This window comes from Prinia subflava, chromosome Z, assembly GCF_021018805.1.
Source record: "Prinia subflava isolate CZ2003 ecotype Zambia chromosome Z, Cam_Psub_1.2, whole genome shotgun sequence".
Lineage (NCBI taxonomy): Eukaryota > Metazoa > Chordata > Aves > Passeriformes > Cisticolidae > Prinia > Prinia subflava.
The window spans coordinates 2,654,161-2,673,005 of record NC_086283.1 but is presented as its reverse complement, the minus strand read 5'-3'; the positions used below and the strand labels follow the sequence as shown (position 1 = coordinate 2,673,005).

Genomic DNA, 18,845 nt, shown 5'->3' with positions numbered 1-18,845 from the left:
TCCTCATCCCTCAGATTTGTGAGAGTTTCAACTAGACATTAGTGAGGAAACTAACTCAGTGTTAATAGGAACTGTATAAAGCTTTGGGGCAAATAGTATATTATTTGCAATTTAAGGTAATTTTCTAGCCAGAATTGGTGCCAAATGCTTTCTAGTAAATTATGCTGTAATTCTTGTAAAATAATCCTAAAATAACTTTCTGTTTATCAGGTTTGAAAGTTAAACAGCTATGTCCTAAGGTACTGATTCAACAGAGCAATAAAAAAAATGCTGTGATAAATATCAAAACATGTTTTGGGCCAGGTTCTTTTTTCCCATTCTTTGATAAAAGTTCAGAAGGGAAAAACAAGTGAATAAAACTTCCAGAGTGTAAACACTTTCAGGTGTGTAAGATCTCTTCTGAAGACCTGAAGTTATCTGATATGGTTCTTAATTTAATAAAAAATATTCCATTCCCTTGTAAATCATGTCTTATTAGGAAAAAGATTTCAAATATTCAGCATGGATTTTATTATGAATCATAGCAAAATCCAAGAAAAATACAGGTTATAAACAGTTGTTCTTAGTAAATCCTAATTATAGTGAACAGTCAGATCATCAAAGAAAAGCAGCTTGCATCTGTGGGCACTGAGAACTGATACCCAATTAGCACATGGGGAACAAAGGAAGAAAAGGATCATTAATTTCTTTTAGAAAGGTGGGGGTGTTTAGCTCCTATGTTTGTTTTTGATGTTTAATAAGAGATTATAAACATTGATTACTTTTTGGTTATTTTTATATTCTCTGTTATTCACGCCATAAAGTGAAAAACCTGATTACAAAGTTTTATGTTTTCCTTGAGACCTTCTACTGTACTCCAGAAATGGCTGTACATGGTAACCTATCCAGTAAGGTGTCACTTACATGAAATACAAAGGAAATGCTGAGGAATTGTGGGTTTGGGTGGGGGTTTTTTTCATCTAAAAGAAATTGCCTGCATTCCTTCAGTATTTCTCACCACCAACAGCAACTGAGGCACATGGAGTTTGCGGCCAAGGAGTGAGCAGTCTCTAATGCAACAGGGACACACAGCTGCAGTCAAAATGTCACAAACTTTATTTGACTTAATATACCCCAAACTGTTTCCTATGAGAGGCTTTGTGGCTGTTTAAGGCGTAGGGGGAAAATAACCAAACAAAAAACAAACAGGCACCTGAAATGAAAAGGTAGTGAAATTTAATCTTGAAGACAATAGCTTTGGTATGTTGGCCATTCAGAACTTTAAAATAAAGGCATACTATCTCTAAATTACATGATGAGTGTAACATGCCATTGTTAATGAAAGCACAACATGCATTCTCTTTGAAAAATAAGCAAACTCAAATAACTAAATGTCAAATATGACAATGTGGCAATTCTGTGGCAGTACAGATTTAAAGTGAGATTGCTAAAAGCTCTGGAACATATTCATAATAAAGATCAATTTGCATGTACTGAAGGTAGAATTTCAGGGATTCTTTGTCTTAGTAATGAGTGCAGTTGAGCATGTAAACCTTAGGAAAAGGGAGGGGGAGAAGTTTTTGGTGAAAGGATACTGGTTTTGAAAGACTTTAATTTCCTAGATGGGAGAAACGAGCCTCAACATTATGATAACAACTTGAAGAACTTGCAAGCTAATCCCACACCCTGTATTAATCCTGGTACATTTGATATGTGCCTTGCTATGAGAACCCTAAGGCGTTGTGATGGGAGTTGAGGAGCAGTGCCAGAACGGCAGGGCTTCCAACCCAACTGGCTTGGCAAGTGGCTGCAGTTGTTGTGAAGCTCCTGGGGTTCATTTCTAAGAGACTGAAATATTAACTGACCCAACAGGGATTGAAACCAGACGTATCTTCTCCCAGGCAACCACGACAGGACAAGAGGACGTAGCCTTGAGCTGCACCCAGGGGAGGTTTATATTGGATATTAGGAAGGATTCCTTCACAGAAGAGGTAATTAAATATTGTGATGTACTGCCTGGGGAGGTAGGTGGTCAAATCACCATCCCCGTGTAAGATGGGAGGCAGCACTTAGTGCCACGGTCTGGTGGACATGATGGTGTTGGGTTGTTGGCTGGATTTGACTTTTTCAGAGGTACTTTCCAACCTCGTTGATTCTGTGATATTACACTTTGGTATTACTGGCCAACGCAGACATGCACAAGGAACTAAACACTCCCTAAAGCACGACTGCACGCCGGAGCACACCCTAAAAGCCCAAATATGCCATTTCGGAGCAGATAAAAGCCCAAAGCAGCAAAAAATACAGCAGCCAGGCTCTAAGAGCGGCAGGGTTCTGCCCGGCGGCGGGCACGCACGGGGCACGGAGCGGGCACGGAATGCCGCCCGGCTGCGGCGCCGCCGCGTGGGCCCCTGAAGGCGGGAGCAGCGCGCGCCGCCCCAACGGCTCCAGCGGAGACCGCGGCGCGCGCACGCCCGACACGGTCCCCCCCCCCACCCCAACCGTCGCCCGCTTTGAAGAGCGCTCGCGTGCCGGGCACGCTCACCCCGCTGTGATTGGCTGAGGCGGCCCGTCAATTGTGTCCGTGCCCGCCCTCCGCGCCCGCTGATTGGCCGGACGGGTTGAGAGCGAGGGAAAGCAGGGCCGGCGGCTGGTCAGCGCTCGGTGGCGTTCGGCTCCCGACGGGACAGCGGGGAGTCATGCCGTGGCCTCGTCTGCCTGGGGATAGTGGTGGGTTCAGGTCCTTGCCGTGGGGAAAGGTGGAGGCGGCGCCTCCATGAGGGATGAAGCCGTGTGGAGAAAGGGCTCTCGATGTGCGCGTCGGCGGGTGTAGCGCAGGGAGGTTCCGGGGGGTTGAGTTTGTTCTGTTCCTTTACTGTCCCACATGCAGTCGCGTCTGTGGCGTTTATGCCCGGGCGTGCCCGAGTTTGGCTTGCTTCCTGCATGGGCCTCTTGCAGCTCCTCAGGGCCTCTTCGCCCCTTGGAGCTCCCGGGGTGCCCGTGTGGCGCCCGCTTGCTGCCCTTACAGATAGCGACGCTCTGGCCCGCTCTTTGAACTCAGCGAGACAAAGGGAAAATCAGTTTGCCTCCTCCTCGCTCTAGCTGCGTTGACATCTCCGTACGTTGTTAGGCCTGAAGCTGCCAAAAGATTTCCTAATTACGGAATCTCTGTGGAGCTTCTAGGCTGTGAAACACAGTTAGTGTACTTCACTTGCTGAAAGGAGAGGGAACACTATTTCTAGCAGGTGGGAGCCGTGCTATTTCTGCTCGTGCCTGTCGGGGATTTTCTTTGTGCTCTGCCTTGTTGCTTTTCTGGAATCTTCTTTTGATGAAGCCAGGAATTTTGTTAAAAATTTGGCTTTTTTAGTGCCCTGTGTCAGATGTAATTTAAACTTCTTCAGAGTGGTTGCTTGCATGGATTCCTGCCCCAAAATGAATACTGGCTTGATGAAAAAATAAAAAAAAAAGTATATCCCTGCCCTAAAGTGGGAAAAATTATCTTTTTTCCGTACAGTGGGAAAAATTACTGTTAACACTGTTCTAATTAAAGGATTTGTGGAGTCTGGTAGAATGTCCTGCGAAGGCTGTTGTGAAAAAAATGCACTTGGAAATAGTAATTATATTGATTCAAAGTACATTTGAAATTACAAAGCTGGGGTAGGAGTGGAGGAATAAGCTGCAGCCCCACCTCTGGATAGTAATATCATAGCATAACATCCATAAATGTAGTAGGGGAACAGGCACTTCATCACTCCATAAACTTGGTCTATAATTTATTTAAAAACTTCAGGTTCGTTCAGCAAATAATAGTGGGTTATCAAGAAACGTTTATGTGAACTTTAAGCTGTTTTTAAATGTTTTTCTTATAAAAAATAAACTAGTGATATCTCAGGACATTGTCTTTTGGAGCCTAAGCCTGAAGACAAAGCTGAAAATATAAGAGGTACTGAGGAACAACCAGTGGTACTTTTATTTTTCTGGTGATGATTTTTTTGGCAGCATTTCTTAAGAAGCGGCATAGCACTTGGAAATGGCATTTGGAGAAAGGATTGAAGTGATGAAAAAGATTGCTTGCCTAAGCAGACCTTAGGGCAGAAAATCTTGGGAAAAGAATTAATAAATTGGAGAAGGAAAAAGAGGCAATGAAAGAAACATTTGACTTGGGCTTTTTTTAGTGGCTTGACTAGTAAAATTGGTAATTGCCAAGTGGTGTGATTGTTTTCCATCACCTGGGTGACAGAAACCTAAATCTGTTGTGAGAGATCTTGGTGTGCCAGCGAAATAGGAGATAGGGCAGTAGCAACCATAGTGATAAGGTTTGGTTTTTGAAATTGTGGAAATGGATAAAGCTATGAAAATAGGGATCTCAGAGGTGGGATTATTCCAAACCCCTAGTTTTGCCAGACAGTTCTGGCTAATTTTATTTTATATTGGTGTTAATTAAATTATTTATCTTCATGCATCCTTTGAGTTCTATAACTGGGCATGGACTTCACGTGTTCCTCCAGTATTTTAGTACTAAAATACAGTTTTGAAAGAGCTGGTATTCTTATAAAATATAGTAATAAGATAATGGAACTTGTCACCTCTAGTAGCTTAGTGGTCCCTTATACAGCTGTGATGACATGGTTTATGAAACAGTTCATTCTTCCACTTGACGGGCAGCCCTCTTAAAAATAGCTGTGCTGCTTATGTTGTGATAGGTGTGATAGCATTTAGGAAAGTTTGAATATAGATTATGTAGTTGCTGGGCAGAGTTCCAGATTATCCCAGCTATAGAACAGTGGTCTGAAAGCAAGTACATAGGTGATAGTGGTTGGGTGTAGGATTGAAGCTTCATGCTAAACAAAGTTGTGGTAAATAGTCAAGTGTAGCCTGAGTGGTTTTTCTGTATTTTGGTAGCTTCTGTATGCATGTAACAACTTAGAATTTGCCGAGTGAGAATATTTACGATATTCTGTTGAAGGTGTTGCAGATATGCACGAGGAGAATAAAGCTGCAGCTAATGGATGCAGCAAAATCCGAAGGGGTGCTCAAAATGGGGCTGCTTTACTTGCCCTAATGGAGAAGACTGGATACAGCATGGTTCAGCAAAATGGACAAAGAAAATTTGGTGGTCCTCCTCCAGGTAAGCATTTCTTTTGAGATTTCTTTTGAGACTGAAGGTTGGTGAAGCCTCGTGTTGTGTATCTTGACAGGGAGCAGTAGTAGAAGCCTAAGGAGACAGTGCAAGAAGCACAACACATATGAGGAGGGTCCTGATGGGTTTTACAGTTTCCAGCAATTTAAGATCTCATGAGCTAGACTATGTTGAACATTTGCTTTACGTGGACATAAAATGTCACAGCTTTAAAACCAGCTAAAATTGACAGGTAGCAGAACAAATGTGTAGCTCACAAAGCCAAGTGTGTTCAATATGACTGAGAACACCCTTCAACACATTTAGGGACACAGAAGGGAAAAACAAGTTGGTGGTAGAGGCATAACCCACCTGGTGTCCTCTCTTACCCCTTAGCGCTTGTATTGGCCGAAGCATTCTTTTTACAAACTTTGGTTCTCTGCAAGAGCACCAGTGAAGATTAACACATTTTGTTTGCAGAGTTGACTATAAAATATTCCTTTTATTTTGAGTAATTTTTTGAGTGTTGTTGACATCAGCACTGTACAAGAATTGTGCTACTAAGCCTAGTTGTATGACATGGAGTACAGTAACTCCTCTTTCTGAATCACCTTATGCACTTAGACAAGCAGAAAGGAAAATGCTTTGTGCTGCTGTTTCAGTTCATTCTCACTTGTGGCCTGTGATCCTGTGTCTTTATAAGTTGTGCTCATAAGCATGAACTTTATTTACTTATTGCTATATGTAGTTTAGGTTAGAGCTACATCAAAATTATTTCTCTGGAAGTCTTTCTGTCTTAAATTTTGTCAGTACTTTCACTAAACCTGTGTAAAATAGCAAAAAGAAACCCTGTGAAACTGTCTTGAAAATGGCACTGGAAAAAGAACTGCAGAGCATCACTAACTTCAGCCTATTCTTAAGTTGTTATACATCTTTTACATAATAATGTCTTTTAATTAGAACATTAGACGGTATTAAGTGTGTTTGTTTAGCAAAGTGAGTTTTACTAATATTTTCTGAAACTAGATGGGTTTGACAAGGTATCTCTTCCATCAATCTGTTCATTGACATTAGGTATGTATCTTTCCTTCAAATCTTCATGTATTTTCAGAGGACATTGAAAAAACATTTTTTTTAGGTTGGAAATTACCCTAAGTTACTGTAAATGGCTCTAGACCAGGTGAGACTTGAATGTTTGAGATGGCTTGTAGGAAATTACATTATCTTTTTAAATGAAGAGCTTTACTCTGAATTTTGCTTAAGATGTGATTTCTATAAGCTTGTGTTGCTGTCAAAGGATTGTCTCACTGTCAGCTCTGTTCTCGGCAGATGTGGCTGAAAATTGCCCTAAAAATTACAGGTTTTTTACCTGGCACAATTCTTGTTTATTGTATGCCACTTGTGAAAAATGTATCTGTACAGTGTTTAAAGAAAAAAGATGAAAGTGAATTTTCATAGTTTTATGTTTGCTGCATCTAAGCAGTGGACCAATGATGTCACTAGGCATGTGAGTCATTAGAATTACGTGGAGGTTTAAGATGGCATGGACACTAACAGTGGGAGGATTATAACTAATGGCTGATTGAACTGCAAAAATAGCTCCAAAAATAGGAGTCCCATTTTCTGTTGTCCAGCAATGAATCAAGTACCCACTCAAGGAAACTCTCTGGTCAGCTACTTGTGTAATGATTTTGACTAACTTTCCATGTTTGCTCTGCTAAGTACATGTCCCACATGGGCAAATATGGCACAGACCAGTTTTCTTTAAGTCCGAAGTCAGAGGCTAATTCCAGTTGGAAGCAATGTGCTGTACTACTGAGTTAGTGTGCAGCTTTAAAATTAGAAGGAGGGGTTTTGTGTGGTAAATGGATTTTACTTACTGAGAATCACTGTTCAGTCAAGTTACCGGGCTGAGAAGGATGGTAAAAGTTTGTCTAGTTAATAAATAAATAAAGCTAGTTATTTAATTTTGTGACTCGTGCACAATATTTTCTCGATTGAGGTGTGCAGTTGCCTTTGTCTTTGGAGCTCCTAAGTGGTGTACAGCTGGTTTATTGTTTTTATGGGGGAAGGCACTGGCACAATGTGAGTGATGGCAGTACTGCAAATGGTGTTAGCTGCCATGTCCAGTCAGACTTCAGCTGAAGTGGTTTAGAGATGTTTATAAAGGTGAAAATGATGAAAATGTGGAATGCTGTATGGAACAGAGCCAAGCTTTTTCCTAGCTAAGTCATGCCAGTATGACTCCAACTGCATGTCAATTCTGATGCCTTGGTAGCTTCTCTGTGTGCCATGTAGTTCTTTCTGTACAGTGGGTGTACAGTTTATAGATGAAAAATGATTCTGTGAGAAGGCAAAAAAATCTCTCAATTCTGTTAATTTTTTTAACAAGTAAATCACAGGATCTGCGAAAATACATTAAGGAAAAACGCTAATAACAAAATCATCTAAATGTAATTTATTCTGAACTTCAAACCAAATTACATTATTTAATTATCTTTTTGTCTTAACTTGTCAAGAGTAATTATTTTTTCACCTTGACTTGTTATGCTTTGTCATTTCATTCTTACTAAGTTTTGTGTTAGTTTTTTCTACCATCTTTGTACTCTTTCCATTTTCTCCTGTAGAAAACCTTTCTTGTCAAAAACATAAGAAAAAGCTTTTAGTTATGATTTGAGTGTCTGCCTTTGAACATTCTACCTGAGTTGTCTGATTTTAAAAAAAAAAAACAAAGCCAAACAAGCATTTTTTAAATTTTTTTTATTCTTTTGGGAAAATGGAGTGCCATATTTGAAGACTATAACTACATAATATTAAAACCGTAAAAACAGCTTTACATTATCTAGTGAACATAACTTGCAGTATATATGGCAGAGATATAAAAGAATGTTTGAATGTCCTTGGCTTAAGGAGAGAAGCACAGATGTTCTGCAGCTTTCAGATGTCAACCAAAGGCTGACTTGTTCCGTGGATTTTTTTTTTTTGCCTCTGTTTTTCCTACCATCTACTACTGCCTGTGAAAACTGTGGTCTGTTTTTAGAGTAAAAGTGTTGCATCTTTTTCGACTGCTGCAGAAAGTTTGGCTCTGCATCCTGCTTTCCTTAGGGAGTTCTATTTTATGGGATGAATGAAGGTGGAAGCAAAATGTTTGGACTTTTTGAATGATGTCAAGGAAGAAAAAAAAGTGCTGCTCTGGGAACCCATACCAAAATTTATAAAAATACAGACAAGAAGCGTAGAGAAACATTTTGTAACTTTAAAGCGTTGTAGTAGAAAATAAAACCAAAGTTCTTACCTAGGTATCTTTCTTAGGTATATCAGTTTTATTAATAACTGAAATAAAATCGTAAGGGGCATAAAATGATTGAAATAGAGACTCTTGGTAAACCTGTCAGTGTTTTGGTAAACAGGTTCAGTGTGTTGTCATACAGATTCCATTGGAAAAAAGCCCAGAAGATGGAATTGAAAGAAATGCAAACTCTGGTGGTTTTTTTTTTAATTTAAACATAAAAGAAATAAGGCACAATAGAAGAGAATTTTTGGTGCTAGTTTTCAGTTGAGAGCAAAAATAAATAACTCCCACATCCAAACTGGGTGTGATGGAAATGTGCATTTTTACTAAGGTTGCTGTTGAACAATTTATTTAAGGTTGGGAAGGTCCTCCACCACCTCGTGGATGTGAAGTTTTTGTGGGTAAGATCCCTCGTGATATGTATGAAGATGAACTAGTTCCTGTTTTCGAGAGAGCAGGGAAGATCTATGAGCTCAGACTGATGATGGAATTCAGTGGTGAGAACCGAGGCTATGCTTTTGTGATGTACACCACTAAAGAGGAAGCCCAGCTGGCCATCAAGATTCTTAATAATTATGAAATTCGTCCAGGGAAGTTTATTGGTGTCTGCGTAAGCTTGGACAACTGCAGACTGTTTATTGGAGCAATTCCTAAAGATAAGAAGAAAGAGGAAATACTGAATGAAATGAAGAAAGTTACAGAAGGAGTGGTGGATGTCATTGTTTATCCAAATGCCACTGACAAAACTAAGAATCGTGGCTTTGCCTTTGTAGAATATGAATCTCACAGAGCAGCTGCAATGGCTAGAAGACGACTAATCCCAGGTAAAACTGTTTGTAATTAAACTGAGTTTTTATGGGGAATATCTATTTCCATATTGTGCTGGGATGAGATGGTGGATCATCCCTTTTTTCCATTTTTAAGGTGTTTTGACAGTTACGAAACAAAACTGCAGTGTTGCCTTTTGGCTAATGTTGATTTTATTTTTTATGTTCTGTTGTTGTGGGCTTTTTTTAACTTATTTTTTTAAGAAGCGATAATTTAAGTAGTTCTGACAATTAAAAACCAGACATGAATTTTATGTAATTTAGCTATTTACACCAGTGTGTATTTGCATGGACACACATTCAGTTTTCATTTACATGCACAAGGCTCTGCACTCAAATTCTCTTAAAAGTGAGCTTAGAAAGGATAATGCCTTGAATGTGCCCCATATTTTCTGTGGGTTGTCATGAGTGATGTTATTTTCATCACTATGAAATATGTGAATGTTTCATGTTTAAAAAATCAAAAAGTAGTTCTTTAACATTTTAGTAGAAAATAATTTTGAAGGAAAAATTTGAAAATAAATATTCAAAAGTATATGCAATACAGAAAATGCAAAACATCAAATATATAATAATAAAATAAATTTCAATAGAATACTGGTAATAATATGTAATATATTTACCATATAATTGGTATATTTTGCATATATATATATATATGTTTGTGTGTGTGTGCAAAGTGGTGGGAGAAATACCTCCAGATCACTGAGTGGAAAATAAACCTGTGTGATATGCAAAATGATGGGTTGACATGAGTAACAAAGCAGGTTGGGTTTTGTTGTTTCTTTTAGTTTGGGTTCTGAAATCTGCTGCAATCTGGAGTAAGGGCTGTGCTAGAGATACACATTTAGATTACTATTTCCAGGTGTTGCCCATGCTTTTTGAAGCAGTGATATTATTGAAGAGACTGTCTTTAGTAGCTTTAAATGCATTACTTTTGGTCTCCTTTTGTGTGTGTGTATGTGCATGTCACAAAGTCTTTGTTTTGGCAGCTTATGGTGCTTAATGAACCCAAAGGTAACAAAACACTTGCCATTTTTGCAGAGTCTCATTTGTTTTTTACAATTTCAAGTAACTTAAGTAGATATAGGCAACAAATGCCAGTTTTTTGTGGTATGCATCATGTTTGCTTTTTGTAGAGGTAGGTGATAAGAATGATTCTGCTTTCCGTTGCATGTTTCTTATGTATATAATGCTTCTTTGCTCTAGGAACGTTCCAGCCCTGGGGTCATACTATTCAAGTAGACTGGGCAGATCCTGAGAAAGTAGTTGATGAAGAAACTATGCAGAGAGTTAAAGTATTGTATGTCAGAAATTTAATGATATCTACTACAGAGGACAAAATTAAAGCTGAATTCAACAAGTTCAAACCAGGAGTGGTTGAACGTGTGAAGAAGTTGAGGGACTATGCTTTTGTTCATTTTTTCCACCGTGAAGATGCAGTTGCTGCTATGTCTGTAATGAATGGAAAGTGCATTGATGGAGCCAGTATTGAGGTAACACTGGCGAAGCCAGTTAACAAAGAAAGTTCTTGGAAGCAACATTTTAATGGTCAGATAAGTCCCAGTTCTGAAAATCTCTTAGGGTTTCCTAACAAAGAAGATACTCAAAAATCCTTGGGGAAACCAGCAACTCTTTCAATTCGTCTTAATGGTCAGCACAGTCCAGCCCCCCCTGAAGTTGAAAGAAGTACATACCCCATTTTTCCAGGAATAAAGCTTACTCCAGTTAGCATGTATTCTTTAAAGCTGAATCACTTCAGTTCTGCAGTAATGCATCTGGATTATTTTTGCCATAAAAATAGCTGGGCACCACCAGAATACTGCTTGTATTCAACCACAAGTCAGGATGGGAAAATACTCTTGGTGTACAAGGTGCATATTTCTAGTATTGCAGATGATTCTCAGAGTTACTTCATGCCAGAAAAACTCTGTACAACAGTAGAAGATGCAAAGGAATTGGCAGCACAGTTCACACTTTTACATCTAGGTAAGCATAAACATTTTTTATTATATATATGAAGAATTGAAGTTAGAAAAGTTACTTTAAAATTGTTCTTGGTGTGCATATCTTGGTGCATGTGTGTATTTTCTTCTATAAAGTAGTCTACAGAAGAGTTGGTTCTTCTGTCAGTTGAGTGTGGACCATTAGATGAGAGCTCTGAGGAAACACTGTAAATATCTAAACAGTCCAATGCCAGGATCATTTTTGCTTACATTTATCTACTGGAATGATGTATAAGGAAGAATTAGATGACATATAAGTAAATTAGGTTTAAGGTTATCTGTGAGATGGTTATGGTGCTGAACATTTATTTGAAAGTCTGTGTTCTAGCATTTCATTTATATATGTTGCATTTTTTAGCATCAGAATGCAACTACTGGAAGAGGAAAGTTTTTATATTAGAAAGTTGGAGAGAGGGGGATTTTTTGTTTGGTTGGGTTTTTTCCCCTCACTTGTTCTAATCTTGATGAATTGGAAAAGTGATTGCAGTACACTGTTAAAATAGTGTTGCCATTCTTCTCTTCCTAATCCTGCTACTTAGCACTTGTTCCGCAAGTCTCTTGAGATGTATGTAGGCTGTGGTGAGATTCCTCATTTGGATGAGTTCATAGCAGACTTACTTCAGGCTTGACTAAGATGGGGTTTTTTTGCAATGCAAAAAATGTAAACAGGCTTCTTCTTCTTCTTGCTTATGTTCTTTCTTTTCCTTGAGTTTGGACTTGGCAAGGCCAAAAGGTGTTAGAAGAACCATCGCTGGAGCACAAAGCCTTATACATTTTCTCTACTTCAGCGGTGATGCACTTTGGTTTAAGTTACTCGGCCGCCTCCAGTAACTGAAAGCCTCCTTGGCTTTCAGATGGCCAAAGTGATTCTGAATAATGAATGGCTAAATGTCTGGTTTTATATACACACAGCATTTTGACTGACTTGAGTGTCTTATTTCCGTATTTTTCTAGCTAGGAAAATTAGGGCCACACCTTTATAACCCATGTGATCCTGAACAGAAAAGATAAAGTGATACTAAACTCAAAATAGTGGTGTGAGGCTCTCCTTAAAAGAAGAATAAAGACAGTTGCAGGTTTTATGCTTGACCAAATGCATCTGCCCAGTTTAGTTATTATTTTCTCTCCTTCTCTGGGAAAGAATCAAGATAGCAATTAAAGTTAGATGAAGAGTGATTATTCACAGCTGTGGGCAAATCCTGAATGCAGACTTAAAAAAAAAATGAAGAAAGTATGTGTTGAGATTTTTATCTTCTCAGTCATAATTACAAGTGCTATAGGGAAAAGGTCTTAAAGTGGATTTAAATTAATAGTATTCTAAAGCTTTTTGGCATTTGATTGTGCCATGTAATCCACTTTAATTAATGTGAATTGGTATTTAGTAGAATTCCCAAGTACCAGGTTTGTTTTTTAACAGCTGTCTACCTAATGGCCTAGTGCTAGTAATGCTGTCTTTTTATCTTTGAATAACACTTTTTTTCTTTTGGTGGCCTCTGTGCATTCCAGTCTGTGAGGATTTGGGCCTGCAAAGAGTATACAGAGCCCTAATTTGAAGCAAACATACAAGTCTGACTATTAAAAGATACACATCTTTCATATTGATTAAAACCCCACTTTTTGATGTTGGCATTGTTGTGATGCTGAAACATAGCCTTAAGGAGTCTAAAAGTACAATTTCTTTTCTCTGTCTAATCTAAAGAAGTCATTTCTGTTCCAGTTTAATATATATTCTGTGTTGAAAGAAGTATCTGCAGGTAAAGAAGAGTTGCTAGATGTGACAGAATCCTTCCTTCTCGTGGAAGTGTTGTGTGGTTTGACATGTTGAATGATGCTGATGCTGCTGATGGATGTATGCCTTGTGGTTTTTCTTTGAGATTTGGGGGTGTTTTGTCTGTTTGGGTTTTTTTTTTTCTTTTTGATAACTAGCAGTGATTTGGGAAAAGTCTGAGTGTGTTTCTTGGAAGTAACTTCATATAAACACGAGTGTACAAAAGATGACATAGGGCCTAATTCTTTCTGGTAAGTAACTTCTCTTACAGGAACCTAATTTTTTGGCCACTTCATTTTTGATGATATGTACAGGTTCAGTTCTGCTGGGTTTTTTTTTCTTTTTAAAGCAAATATAAATAGTTTAAGGTAAGTAAATGAGAAAGGGCTGCTTTGATTAATAATCTCAAGGCTTGCTCTCTCTCTTTTATAAAATAATAGATATAATTTATTATATTAAATATATAATATTTATATACTAATAAATTTACCTGAATTTATAATATAATTTATATATTTATAGTGTATATAAATTATATACATAATTTATTATATAATTTATACACTATATAATATTTATAAATAATATAAATATAATTTATTATATTATAAATAGAATATAATAAAATAAAGATAAAATAATCTCTCTGCCCCTCTTTTTGTTACCATTTTTGTGGTATGTATTTCTGTATTTGGTTTTACGCATTACAGAATACTTGGTTTTTACACAAGTTTATATAGTACTGGTACACAGCAGTCCTGCGCAGACAGCAGTACAACTACTAACCACTTGGTGTCACCTGAATATTTTGAAAATGATGGTTCTTTAAAAACACAGAAAAAGTATGCTGTCAGGGAAAGATTAATAGGCTATATTAGATAAATTACCAACAGATCAAGGGAGTGAAAACACTCAGGCTTGGCAAAATGTGTGGAAATCACACGTCTGGATGTCCATTTGTCAGAATGGAAGCAGAGCTACATGTTGAAATTTCAGAAGGGGAATGTTGTCAGGGGGAAGAGTGGGGGGAATAGGGAACAGAATAGGGAAACACCAGAATGTCCTGTAGAAGAATTGATACCTCTACCATTAATTTGAATTACATTTCTGCACAAATAAGTCTGTGCCTTCAGAAGTTACACAACACCTTAATGTCAGTTGCAAAATGGTGCTTGGCTGTTAAATGTGGCATCCAGTTAGAAAACATTTAAGGCTTCCTACTCTGGCTGTGCTGGAGGCTGGCTAAATATGAGGCAGCTCCAGTTTAGAGACGGTGTAGTTGTGTAATTAGCACACAGTTGATATTCCACCTGTGTTCCAGAAGCAGTCTTAGTGCAGAGTCAATCCCAAAATAGCAGGTGTTGTTTTCATTCAGGTCCTTTGCATCGATAATGCAGGTTTGTAGCTTATGGAATCAAACTGGCTCATCCACACGTCTACAAAGTACAGGCAGAGGAAAACATGAAATTGCAGGGATGTGCGCTGAATTGCTGGAGAACTCCTACCTCCCTTTCTTTAGTAAGAGTAAACATCTGAAGCCTGGAAAAGCAGAGCCTTCTTTTGAAAACTATTTTTTATTTATTTGGTTTGTTTATTTGTTTGGTTTGTTTTCACTTGCTGCTGGTGGAATTCCACTGGTTTAAGGAAATACCAGAATATGTCAGAACCTATTTCTAGTCCTTAAGACAACATACTCTGGAGCAAAGGCTAAGTCCTGGGAAATTCTCTCCCTGCTGAGTTCCACTTAAGCGTGATGGGGAAAAATGGGAGAAGTTTCAGTAAAGTTTCCTGCTTCGGGTCTGCCAGGTTTTAAATGGGTATTCCTCTGTAGGGTGTTTGCATTTCATGCATGCTATTTCATGTTACATCTCCCTGACGCACAATTTATGAAATGATTTTTCTAGGTGGAAGAGAATATTTTAAAGCACTTATAAGAAAAATAAACTGTTAAATTCTTCAAGAAAAAGCCTTTTAATAACTAACTATAGCACATAAATAGTAGTTTCCTTCCAGTTCCCCACGTATAAGTTTTATAGTAAATGGTACTTCTATATGTGGAACAGGCATTGTATCTTACTGCTATGAATTCACTTGTTTAAACATCTTGGATACTGCTTGCAGTAGCAATTTACAAGTCACAGATAAAACTTTTATAACCTAGTTCAAGAGTCTGTATTTAGTATCTGTGTCTCAGAACAAATGTATCTGCAGATTGCAGATTTTGGATATCAAAACTAAAGGTCAAGTGAGATGGTTTTCATGTTTTGTTGTAGGAATTTACTTAAGCATTGCCTTGGTTTGCTTTATCAAAATTAATTATATTGCCTCTGGAACAATCAACAGCCACAAATTGTGAGATGTTTGAAAAAAATACAAAAGTTGCTGGCTTTGTACAAGTACAGATGATATGGGGTAATTCATGGTTTGGGGGTTTTTAGTGATCTTTAGAAAGGCTCTGAATGTAGTATAAGAAGTTCTTTAACAGTATGAGTCTAGAAGTCTGAAATATTTATTGGATGAGTTACACATACTATTTTTTCTTAACAGCCCCCGAGCAAGCATATATAACATTGCTGTCCCTGAATGCAGCATGGTGGGATAGTAAAGGTGAGTAAGCCTCTCAGGATTGTTCATTGCAGCTTTTTGCCCTGTCAGAGACGCTATCTTAGCGTTTGCACTGTTAGAGAAGTTGTGCTTTCCCCAGAAGCTCTAAGAAGGCTTGTAGAGGTTCTCAGTTCCTTTTTTCCAAAGGAGACCGTACCTCTGCTGCCCTGTACCTGCTGATGGAACACACAGTCTGATGTTCTTGTTGGTTGTGCAGCACAAAGGAAGGTTACGGTTTTTATACATAAAATGTCTGAGTCATTTTTCATTAATTTCTTAATTATTAGCCTTTCCAGCTTGGATTTAAATTTAAGTAGAGAAGTGGGAGCTCTTACTGCTCTGGACACTTGGACTATTTTTTGGCTAGTCAGTTTCATGTAAAAGATACTATTGTCTCCTCTGAGGTTTTTTTGGATATGCTGTTGTGGATGAATTTTTTTTTTTTTTTTTTTACGGTTGTGAGAATGGTTTTTGAAAGCTAACAAGGCAGTTTGAAAATGACATTAAATCCATGCTCTGTCTTAACTTTACTGTTGGAAGCTTCTAATCTCAGGCATATAGAATATTTCCCAAAGATTCAGTTATTTTTTTGGCTGCTGCTAATGGACAGGAAACATCAATTTGTAAATCTTGGCCTATGTAAGAGACCTTGGAAAAGAAGTAAGAGAGATACAACATTGTTGGGCTATGTTTATCTGTGAAATAACTTGTCTGCCTTCCATAGAGTCAGTCACTTCAAAACAGGATATAAATTAACATTGTTTTTTCTACTCCACTGATAATCACAATGAAGTTGGGTTTTGTTTATGCAGTGTACCTCAGGCAGAACTTGGTGCTTAGTTGAGTGTAGACTGATCTAAAGTGTTAAATATGCAATATTAATGACTGCTGCTAGGATATGTATGATATATATATAGCTAATACTGCTCAGAACAATGATGAATATACACTTGAAAGCTGTCTGTATTAATGTTTTCCATTTGGTGAAACAGAGGGTTATTACTATGAAATTGAGTTAAAAGTGTGTGATTGTATCTATAGAATGAGGAAATGTGTTTAGTACCGAAGAATGAGGTCTCTTGAAACTGTAAGGCTCTTAAGAAAAAAACCCCTTTGGTCAGTTACTAAACAGTTTCTTAGTTATTTTAAGTTAGTGCAGCAAAGGAAAGGGAAGAACACAGCATTGAATGCTTTCGTTACACCTTTATATCTTAAGTTCTTAACAGTTAAGTTCATCTTGAAATTTATAATGCAGTATGTTTGCTGAAATCAAAGTCTCTTTCATCCCCCTCCCCCTCTCTTTCTACAGTCAACTGTACACCCTACTTGGTTTGAATTTCCCCGAAGAAGAGAAGTTTGGAATTTATTGCTTTGGATCTTGTCATGAAAGGAAAAAGAACACCCCAATGATACACAATTACTGGAAATTCACATTCCATGTTCATTGATGAATAATTCTTCAAAGCATGTGTATTAAGCATTTCAGTTTAAAGATTAGAGAAATTGAATGTTAAATTGTTTTAGTTAGTTTGATTAAATTTGGGTCTTAAAAGATAATTTGTTTAAAAGATTTTTATTACCTGTAATAGTCTATACAGTAGTAATTTATATTTAGTGTTGAAACAGTTTGCCACAATTCCTACTCTTGTATTTTCACACAGAATTTTTACAGCTTCTATTGTATGTAATAAATCTTAAATGTTAAAAAACTCACCAACAAAACAGCAAGCACTATTCTGGCACTCTTTCCTTTTCATACATAAACATGCATAATATGAAACTTAAATACCATCCTCAAGTCTGCTTCCGTTAACTTGATGCAAAATTTTATACGAAGAACATGTCCAGTAAAATCTTTGCCTCTGATATAGCAGTACATCAATGAAAAACTGGCATTTTGAAGGTCTTTACATCAATGTACCATCAGGCTATATTACTTAGTCTTAACACTGAGGTTCAATACCTTCATTAATTTTTGGAGACACAAACAGGCAAAAAAACCCTTGACAGATACAGATTACATGTATTTTTATGTACAGCTCATTAGGTTGTATTTCCTGTTGTTGGCACCTCTTTGTTGGGACACACTTGTGCTTTCATATTCATAGAGATCTTACTTTTATGCAGGCTCTCCCTTGAAACCAGCACCTGTGCTTGCCTGTGGTAGCCATGTGGAACAGCAGCTTGCTCACTTTCTAATCAGGCCATGTTCTTCTTAAAAAACATTGTTTAGCATTAAACTGGAAATAGTTTTTGATTTTTAAAATTAGATATATGTAATTCATTTTGAGTGAGCCATCTTTATTTTTGACTATTTCGCATTTCTTGGTCGAGTGCTTTATTAATTGAATGACAAAAGAATAACAGCCTTTTTTTTACCGTTTTGGCAGTCTGAAACTAATACTAATACTGTAGACCATTCTTATTTATGGAATTTTATAGTTACATAGTTTCAGTTCATTGACAAGGAATGGGCCAGGTGGTTAAATATCTAAGGGCCTCACCTCTGCAAGTGTTGTTTGTAAGCTGTTTTATCTGAAAATTGTTTGTCAGAATGGAATAATATGTAGACAGAAAACAATGCAATGGAAAGATTTCAAGTTGAATAATTTTTCTTAAAAGCAATCAATTGTTGTGGTCCAATATGTATTTTGGTTCAGTGTATTTCATCACCATATTAAATTGTCCTTTTTGCTGTTACTTTAGGTGCGGTTGTAGCAGTTTCATTTTATTTTATATTAGCTACATAATAATTATTTTACATGTTGCAATTTCTAATGTTGAAATAATGTGTTTTACTTCTGTACACGAATTAACATTTATATTAAATTTATGCTGTTCATATTTGGTGCGTGTAAAAGAAAAATAAATTATTATTTTAGATTTGGTAACCTTCACAAACTTCCTTTGGAGGATTCACTTCACTTTCTATAATAAGCTTTGGCCAAAGGCTCCAGTGCTTTGCAGAACAAAAGGAAGGGTGATTAAGTGGCTGAGTGAAGACTGGAAAAAAGTAATTCTTGAAAATAAAGTCAGTTGATTAGCTTTTATGGCATGTGAAAGTTGTGAAAAGGTTAGGATTTCGTAGAAAACTCATGTGTAAAGGGAACAGGGAACTTGTTTAATCCATGTTTAAACTAATTGGTTTTTAAGGCCAAGACAAAAATCAGTATTTGAGACAGATTGATACAGTATAACGCTGATAAGACATGGGATTGGTAATTTAAAAGTATTTTCCTGGCAGCCTGAG

At 37.4% G+C, this 18,845-nt stretch overlaps 1 protein-coding gene across 2 annotated transcripts in view; it reads left to right on the top strand.

The window, feature by feature from the left end:
• The window catches only part of RBM46 (RNA binding motif protein 46), a 33,643-nt gene extending 15,221 nt beyond the window's left edge, over positions 1-18,422 (top strand). Inside the window, exons 1-6 of one of the 2 annotated variants that reach the window (XM_063422735.1) lie at positions 2,599-2,709; positions 4,946-5,107; positions 8,747-9,214; positions 10,427-11,206; positions 15,539-15,598; positions 16,905-18,422. In XM_063422735.1, the coding sequence (XP_063278805.1) occupies positions 2,679-2,709; positions 4,946-5,107; positions 8,747-9,214; positions 10,427-11,206; positions 15,539-15,598; positions 16,905-16,930 (1,527 nt within the window). In that variant the 5' untranslated portion in view covers positions 2,599-2,678 and the 3' untranslated portion in view covers positions 16,931-18,422. Of the gene's footprint in view, positions 1-2,598; positions 2,710-4,945; positions 5,108-8,746; positions 9,215-10,426; positions 11,207-15,538; positions 15,599-16,904 lie in introns of those variants that run through there. The other variant, XM_063422734.1, reaches the window with a different exon arrangement.
• Positions 18,423-18,845: the final 423 nt, after the last annotated feature.